The sequence below is a fragment of the Myotis davidii genome, unplaced genomic scaffold (assembly GCF_000327345.1).
Source record: "Myotis davidii unplaced genomic scaffold, ASM32734v1 scaffold934, whole genome shotgun sequence".
NCBI lineage: Eukaryota > Metazoa > Chordata > Mammalia > Chiroptera > Vespertilionidae > Myotis > Myotis davidii.
Genome location: NW_006285798.1, coordinates 359,686 through 368,715, shown reverse-complemented (window position 1 = coordinate 368,715; position 9,030 = coordinate 359,686). Strand labels below are relative to the sequence as shown.

Here is a 9,030-nt window from a genome sequence, read left to right as displayed (position 1 = left end):
CCCCCCCCCCCCGCCCCGCTTCCCAACAGACTCTCAAATACCAGGGGCTCCTTGGGAGAGAGAATGAAGCAACGCGCACCCAGCGGGCCACGGGCTGCAGGCTGGTTTGGCCTGTGCTCAGCCTGTGGCCATCCTCAGAGTGGAGGTGAAAGACGAGAGTGCGTACACTGGTCACGCTCACCCTGGCAGCAGGCTGGGCTGCCTGGGGCACCTTGTGGCCGGGTCTAAGGGTGATGGTCTCTGCACTCCCCTTTGCAATGTGGGGCTGGGGCACTGGCCTCCACTCAAGGGAAGCTGATGGACCCTTGATGGTGGGGGCGCAATTTGGGGGAAGGACCTTTGGAAAACCTCCCTCCCAGAACTGAGAGAAAAATGTACCCCCTTATCCTCCTGCCCAACTCCAGGGAGTGGAAAGGGGGACGTGTCAGGGTCGCAGGGACACAGACACTGCTACACATCACTGCCCTGGCATCGGGCCCTGCGGCGGAGGCTGGCGGTGCTAAACCCACCTGTCCCGTCCCCTGGCTGCTCTCCTCCCTCCCTCCCACCACCATCCAGGCTCCCGTGGGCAAAGCCCACCCCAGGCTCTCCGTGAGGCATTGGAGCTAAAAGGTCAGGAGGACCAACTGCAGGGTCTGCGATTGGAGAAACGGAGTCAGTGGCTGGAGATGACCAGGCAGACTTGGTGCCAGAGAGAGGGCATGATTGGGGTCAAGTGCCCGGTGACCACAGTCAGAAAGAGTGAGGGCAGAGGAAGGAGCTGGGAGGAGGGGGCCAGAGAGAAGCAGAGGCAGAAGAGGAGAATGATGCCCGCAGGAGGTCGCCTGGGGCCCCCGGCTTTAGAGTCCCACACGGTCCTTCATCTCCCCCGTGTCCCTTAAGTGACCCCCCACCCCCCCGCAGCAAAGAGAAAGAACCGCTGGCCCAGAAGAGCCGACTCCTGGGTGGTTCCATGTCCTGACTTGCTGGGGATGAACGTGGCCTGGAAGGAAGCCGTGTCCCTGAGCCCAGGGACAAGAAGCCTCCGCCCACCCAGGGCCGAGAGCCCCAGAACCTACCAGGCCAGGCAGGATGGGGGCCAGCCACATGTGCCGGCCATCACTGGTGTCGTTCACTTGGTCGATGAGCTTGTCAGGGGTCCGCACGTCCCCACACACGCCCTCCAGGGCGTTCACGCTGTCGGGGAAGGCAGCGATGTCTGAGGAGGCCTCTAAGCTGCCATAACGCGAAGAAATGTTCTCGGACCTGCGCCACCAGCACGGCCGCCAGCCGCCATCACACTGTGGGCTCGGGGACCGGCCTGGCAGGCAGAGCAGCCTGAGAGGTGACAGCCAACTGGACAGGTTCTGGGGAGATGCGAGCAAGAGGCTGAGGGGAGCGGGGCGGAGTGAGGATGGGACGCCCAGTTTCACCAACTGCTAGAGGAAGGAACGAGCTACGTGGCTGCCACTCTGGAGAGTGGAGGGCAAACTGCAAAGGGTTTGTCTTGCAGGGCGACGGGCCACGGCTTGCCTGTGCGGACCGTGCAAGGCTGGAAGGACCGGAGGGGGCCTGGCTCGGCGGCAGCCGCTCCCCGACGGCCGGAGAGCCTGATTCCAGCTCTGTCTCTGCCCTTCTGACCCAAGGTCTTGGGCAAGTCACGGGCGTCTCTGGGCTGGCTCCTCATCTATGAAATGGGTATAACCTGCTCCAAGTCCCAGAACTGATGCGAGGATCTCAGAGACACGGGATGTGAGTTCTCCCAGTAAAACCATGGAACCTGATGATCAGAACCAGCAAGAATCACTTATCCCAGGTGAGGAGGATGGTGACACCAGGGAAGGAGAAAAGGATGCCACTGGAACCCATGGGCCCCAGAGATGCAAGGCAGGCTCTGGGGTTTGACCTGCCCTGGCAGGCCCCTAACTGGGGGGTGTTGGGATCACGGGTCAAAAGGGGGTCAGGCGGGTTCCATCAGAGAGACATGGCAGCTCAGTATCAAGTGCATGGTCTCTGGAATCAGACTCCCAGCTCCACCACGCACTGGCTGTGTGACCCTGGGCAAGTTACCCAACCTATCGGTGTCTCAGTTCCTCATCTGTAAAATGGGAGCAACACTCACTTCACAAGACTGTTGTGAGGGCAAATGAGGTACCAAGCGGCACGCCCTGGCACGGTGCCTGGCACAGAGGAGCCCTCAGTAAATGCTAACGTTGGGCTTGGGGGCCCGGTAGGTAACAGTAAGGACTGAGGGCTGAGATCAACCAGAAGGACGTGCCTGGGGGAACGGTAGCAGATATTCGTGTCCAGCCCCCTTCACTGTTCGTGACTGTGGCCTGGCACTGCCAATTTCTCAAGAAGAGCTAAAGATTGGGATTTTCATATGAAAACTAATTTTTTAAAAATACTAATGTAAAATAGTGAAAAACTCATTGGGTAAATCCTTGTGTGGCATTCCATGATCACAGGGTTCCAGGGTCAATACATTCAGGACACACTGAGTTGAGCCCAGTGTGACAGGTCGCTCCCAACAGGCCTTGTCAGAGCCTTTAGAACTCTGAGGGGCCTGCAGCTGGTGGCCCCGCCCCATTCCCGCCAGGGACCCTGTGCTGTGGAACTCCTGCTGCGGGGCCTGGTCAGGCATGGCTGGAGCTGCTCGCTGCTCTGCCCACCCCCACGGGTCAGCACCCGACTGTAGGCCGAGCCCACAGGCACATTTATTCCCAGGTCCGGCTCCTACAGCCACATTTCCCTCCACAGTCAGGGCTTCTGCTCCTTCCGCCCTCCACGCCCCGCGGTCCCTGCAGCTGGGCGGAGCCCCGCCTGCCCAGAAAGGATACTGTTTTCCGACAGAGGGATCTTCTCGCCCCGCTCATCGTATAGCTCGAGGCCGGTGAGGCCGATGTAATAGGGGTCACCCCAACTGGTCAGGAGCTGAAACTGAAAAATGACTGGGGCACGCTATTAAGGAAAAACAGGCTTGATTTCGCAAGATCAAAGGAAAACAATGACAAAGATAACATAGGGATGTAATGTTTTAGTTTATACAGATGAACAAGAGCAAAAAAATATTTTCTCTCTCTAAAACTGAATCCTGGCAAACTGTATGTGTGTCAGATTCTTTCATTTGAACTGTGTGTGTGTGTGTGTGTGAGTGTGTCTGTGAGTGTGAGTGTGTGTGTGTGTGTGTGTGTGTGTGTGTGTGTGATTCATCGATGGATGAACACTTTAGGCTGCTTTCATGTTTTGGCTATTGTAAATACTGCTGCTATGAATATGGGTGCACAAATCTTTCAAATTAGTGTTTTGAGTTTTTTCTGATATATTCTCAAAAGTGGAATTAGCAAAAAAATATTTTCTCTCTCTAAAACTGAATCCTGGCAAACTGTATGTGTGTCAGATTCTTTCATTTGAACTGTGTGTGTGTGTGTGTGTGAGTGTGTGTGTGAGTGTGAGTGTGTGTGTGTGTGTGTGTGTGTGTGTGTGTGTGTGAATTAAAACCTTTCTCCAGGTCCAGGAGACGAGGAGCAGGAGGAGACAGTGCTCTCCGGGGAGCTGGGAGGGTGGGGACACATCTGTGTCACAAACTCATTATATGGTGCTGAACAAACTAACCAGGCCTCACACTGCCTCATGCCTCAGTTTCCCTGACTGCAAAGTGCCAAGAACAGAGAACCTGTTCCCTCCTGTCCGTTCAAGGCGCGGGCTGTCCCGGGGAGGAGGGCACATGAGCTTTACAGAGGATGGGCCGTGAGAGGGCGTGCCCTTCCCCCGGCTGCAGGCCTGGCCCCCAGGACTAGGGTGTGCGGAGGGCGGGAGAAGGATACAGCCGCAGGGCATCAGCGGGGCCTCGTAGTCCATGCTCGCCCGCTCCAGGCTTTTTGTGTTGAGCCTAAGGAAACACAGGACAGCAGAACACAGGGCTCAAATGGCTGGTCAGCGATTCCCAGTTGTAGACTCTGAAGACAGACCGGGGTGGCATTCCGGGGGCGGTAGCATTCCTCATGGAGCTCCCATTCTATTGGGGAGGCTCGGCCACAGCCACCGCGGGCACAGGCTTGACTGACATGGACTCTTCTATGCCTTAAACTACCGAGTGGCGGTACTCACATCCCCAGTGTGAATGAGGAAAGCAGAGCTCAGAGCAGTGAAACCTCCTCCCTGCTCAAGGCCACACAGCTGGCAGGGGGCAGAACGGGGGTGTGACCCAAGGCTGTCCAGTTCCAGAGTTCTCCTAACCACCCCACCTACTGCCCCTTGTGCTGAGAGCTCAGCAAGGCACCCGACGGGCCCCGGGGTGGAGAGGGGGCTACGGGGTGGAGAGGGGGCCCCGGGGTGGAGAGGGGGACATGGGCGGGAAGGCGATGACTGAGCTAAGGAGGAGGAAGCCGTGGGAAGAGTCAGAGCCATGCCTCCCCAGCACAGGGGCAACAAGAACAAAGCCCCCGGGTGGAAAGGGGCTGGGGGCAGGTGCTGTTTGCCACAGGAAGCAGCCGGGGGCAGGGTAGCTGCAGTGGAGAGTGGGGGCAGGAGGGCAGGGAGAGGAGGCTGGAAGGTGGGCCGCACCCTGAAGGCTTTGGCTTCTAGATCCTGAGCAAGTGACTTCACTAGCTGGGCCTCAGTTCCCACATCTGTAAAAGGGGCAGAATCATCTCTACCTGAATGAACGTGAAGCGTGTGGCACAGAGCAGGTGCCCTGGAGGGAGAGCCCTCTCTTCCTCCATGTCCTCCCCACGGCTTCTCTCCCTGGTCTCAGCCAGTGCACTCCGCCTGGCCTGGTTTCCCTCATTTCAAGGGCAATGCTATCATTAGTGACTGTTCCCAGCGACTGGCCCAAGAGGTGGTCCCAGCTACCATGCAGGGAAACTCATTTTGTTTCAAGAACTTGGCCCCTGGCATTGCAACATCAGGGGGTTTAAGTGAGTGGCCTTAATGTGGCATTTACAAATGGTTAGGAACTCAACGCAGCTGAGAATGGGGCCAAGAAATCCCAGTGAATCCGTGAAATGTTAGGCATTGTTTTTCTCTGAATCTTTCTAAGTCAGGAACGGAGAGGCCCGAGCAGGGAGGCCTTCCCTGAACCAGCCGGCTGGGATGCTCTTTTCCCAGCAGGAAGCCTAACGAAGCATTTAAAATCAAAATCGCCAGCACTCCAGCCTGCGAGAAACCCAGACACCAGACAAGGTGGGTACATCCCACAGGCTCCCGGGGAGGCTGGGCTGAGCTTTAGAAACAGCCAAGTTGAAAAGCAGTGCGTTTGATCACCATTTCAAACCGCTTCGAGCGGACACTTCAGAGCGCAGGCAGAGCCCACGGCGGCAGAGCCCGCGGCGGAGGGAGGGTGTGCGGCGCGCTCCTCACCTCTGGGCCGGCCGGGGCCGGAGCCGAGCCTGTAGGTAGTCCACAAAGAGGATTTCTTGAGCAAAATCAAAGTGGCAGTTGCCGGGCCCCTTGCGGATGAGAAAGCCCTCTGGAGGGGAGACGCACAGGCCGTCCAGGGAGACGTGGGCGATTTTGGCCTAGAACACAAAGCAAGGCCGTGCCTGCAGGGCCAGCGAGGGGCTGGAGCTGCTGTTTGTGACTCAGAAAGAGCTTCCTCCCAGACCAGTCCACTCTCCAGTGGCATCCCTACTGTGCCGGCTGTGCTGGGTGCTGGGCAGGCAGGAGACAAGGCAGGGGAGGCCCTGCCCCGGTGGATATGTCACCGTGGCCGGAGGTGGTACGACATGGGGGTCAAGGGCACGGACTCAGTGCTCCGCCATCCTTCCCCTGCCTCGATGTCCTTATCTGTTAAATGGGCTCAATAATGAGTTCACTTATGTAAAGTGTCCAGGACAGGACAGGCCTGGCACAAACACGCACTGCACTGCTCCTCCCGTCAGCCCTGGCACACACCTCACCGCGGACCCTAGCTGTCCTGCTAGGGCGGTGTCCTTGGTGGTTTGAGTCCGCTTTGGTGGCAGAGCCCCCAGCTGGACCATCTCTCCCTCTGCCCCAGGGCCTGGCACACAATAGGTGCTTACTAAGAGCATGCTGAATCAGTTGGATTTGGGCCAAGAGGTCCCCCTGTTCTCAGCCAGATTTTGCCAGCCAGGGACCCAGCAGTAAATCTCAAGGCCCCAATGGCAGGATATGAGGTGAGTGAGCAGAGGGGGTGATCAGCCCATTCTCCAACCACACATTTTGGAGTCCAGGCTCCATGGCACCTCGCCCCACCTTCATGGTTAGCTACATGGGACCGGCTGCTGACCAAACTGGTGGAACTCCTCCCGGGAGCTCCGGGAGATGCCGCAGGCCCCTCTGCGCAGAGGGGACGCCTGTGCTCCTGGAGCCCCTCGTCCGTCAGCATTAAGGGAGCCCATATGCAGTCAGTAGTCACAGGCACATAAACCTGCGAAGGGCAGGGTGACGGCTTTGGCTGGATAAGAGGGCCCGAAAGCTGTCACCCTATCTCCATCTGCTTTCTTCAAACCTCACTCCTACCTGCCCCAGCGGGACCTGTGGCCCCGGCCTGCAAACAGCGCTCCCACCCCTGCCCTGGGCTGGTTCAGCCTAAGGGAACGGGAGCAACCAGCACCAGGCCTGGGTTAGCTGGTGCCTCGAAGGAGGAGGCCTCTCTTCTGCTGGGCTTGGCGCTTGCAAAAGCCTAGGGCTGCCAGGTGTGCCCCGCGGAGAAAGCCACCGAAAGCGAAGCTGGCCAGAGAGCAAAGCAGAGGCCCAGGACGACCCTGTCCTCTTCCGGGCCACCATCTCCTCCAGGAAGCGTCTCTGACTGCCCCGGGTACTGTCATTCCCGGGTGGAGGGGGTCTTTTATCGCCTCCTCTTAGCTAAGGGCACTAGAGTTCAGAGAGGCTAAGCATCTGCCCAAGGACTGGAGTGACGGAAGCCCGGCACCAGGAGCCCAGGCCTGGCTCTGCCCCCGCCAACGGCCCAGAGCCAGGTGCCCTGGGGGGTGGCCACCCAATTGCTTTTTGGGAGGCACAGTTCTTTTTTCTTTTTAAATATATCTTCATTGATTTCAGAGACGGAGAGAGAGATAGAAACATCAATGATGAGAGAGAATCATTGATTGGCTGCTGCCTGCACACCCCCTAGTGGGGACCGGGCCTGCAACCCAGGCATGTGCCCTTGACCAGAATTGAACCTAGGACCCTTCAGTCCGCAGGTCGATGCTCTGAGCCAAACCAGCTAGGGCTGGGGGACAGTTTCCACTGCACTTGCCCCAGGATCCGCCCTCTCTGACGGGGCCCATCCCCGCCTCCCACAGGGCCCATGCCCGCCTCCCACGGTGGCCATGTGGCACTGGCACTGAGCATGGTGGGGGCAGACTGGGAAGCAGGGCTCTGGGCCCAGTGTTCCCAGGACGTGACTCCAGGTGACAGGAGGTCAATGGCAAAGCCGGATTCACCAAGAGAATGTAGACTCGGGGTGAAGCACAAGAGTGTGTTTTTTATCTGCTTTTAAACGTGCTGAACCTGAGAGTGCGCCCACACAGACAGGGCGGGCGGGGAGGGTCTGCAGCTGCTCCAGAGACAGCGCCGGGGGCTGGGCTGCCACCACTGCGGTACCCCAGTCCTCAGGGCCCCCCGGGTCCTGCAGAGAACTCTGTGGCATGCAGGACGTGGTGGGAGCCCAGACCCAGGCTCGCAGGCCTCAGGCCGAGTCCTGGCGTCGTCAACCTTCACATGGCAAAGAGTGATGACCACCCTCCTGAGGAGGTATCGTCCTCCTCGACACGTCACAGACGGGGATGCTGAGGGCCGGGAAAGCGGCCACTTTCGGAAGGTCACGGGGGGTCAGGGTCAGAGTGGAGATTCAGACTCAGGGCCCCGTGACTTGGGCACCCGAGCTGCGCGGCTGTATGATCTGAGGTGAGTAATCACCAGGGCATCCATAGCGTTTCCTGGTTCACACAGGCCAGAAGCCTGCGGGGGGCACGGCTGCTCTCCCCGCGTGTGGCAGGGGCCGTGCAGCCCACAGGTGTGCGCTGTGCTCAGGACCCTGGACGAGCAATCGGACCTTTCCGCACCTCACTTTCCTGAAGGACGAGGGGAATATGCCTGCCTCCAGAGCTGGGGACGAGCGTCCAATGGAAGGATGAGTTCCTGAGCAGCCCTCAGCCAGGGCCTGGCCCACAGAGCCCGGAGAACAGGGCGCCACTGACCACCAGCGTGAGGGCTGGGCCCCAGGACCCCAGAGCCCCCAGAACAGACAAGGCGCCCGTGTCCCGAGGCCGCCCAGGCTCTTTAGGCTGCGTTTGCTGTCTGCAGGAGGAAGAGACCACAGCCTGCTCTCCCTGGCTGAAACCCCCATGGCCTTTCGGAAAGTTCTGGAGGATTTATGCTCCTCTCTGGCAGCCTCGCCAGCCATTCATCAAGGCGCCGTTTCCTTGGCCGTGGGCTGAGCGCGGCCCCTGCCCCCCTTACCCCTCGGTAGGTGTCCTCGGGAGATTTATTGTAGTTCCAGAGGCGCAGGCCCGCGATGCTCTCTGCTCTGTCGAAGCGGATCGTGACCACGTGGTCCAGCCCCGGCGAGAAGGGGATCAGCCACATGTGCTCATCCTCCATCGTGATGTTGGCTCCATCGATTAGCCTGCACGCAGCAGAGGGAGCGGTGAGGGGGGTGGCCAGCGCGGGGCCGACACCCTCTCACCGCCCACTGCCCCCCTGCCTGCCGGGAGCCTGCCTGGCTGGGGTGAATTCAGGGACGTGAGCCTCATTAATCAGCAGTGAGGGGCCAGCTCTCAACTGCGAAATGAGACAAAAGAAAACAGGAAGAGAAATAGCAGCTGGTGCTGTTTAAGGTGCGTGGAGCCGTCCTCCGAGTTTTTTAAAAGGGGGCAGATGTGCCATTTCCCAGGACCCTCCAACCCCGTGACCCCAAATCTAGTCCACCTGTTAGAACTGCTGTCTGCACTAGACATGCATGATCGTCTCATTATTTACATCAGAGAAGGAGAACCGAGGCCTCAGAGCAGGGGAGGGTTAAGTCAACCCCTCGGCTGTTCAGTGCCCACCACGAGGCTGCACAGCCACAGGGGGGAGGCGGGT

General features: G+C 59.0%; 1 protein-coding gene across 2 annotated transcripts in view; it reads right to left on the bottom strand.

Moving 5' to 3' along the window:
* Positions 1-9,030, bottom strand: part of KIAA0556 (KIAA0556 ortholog) — a 203,480-nt gene that overhangs the window by 4,276 nt on the left and 190,174 nt on the right. For both annotated transcript variants that reach the window (XM_015559503.1, XM_006756852.2), the window contains 5 exons: positions 8,407-8,572; positions 5,341-5,498; positions 3,807-3,871; positions 2,820-2,930; positions 1,059-1,198 (listed from right to left, as the gene is read on the bottom strand). In XM_015559503.1, the coding sequence (XP_015414989.1) occupies positions 1,059-1,198; positions 2,820-2,930; positions 3,807-3,871; positions 5,341-5,498; positions 8,407-8,572 (640 nt within the window). The remainder of the gene's footprint in view (positions 1-1,058; positions 1,199-2,819; positions 2,931-3,806; positions 3,872-5,340; positions 5,499-8,406; positions 8,573-9,030) is intronic.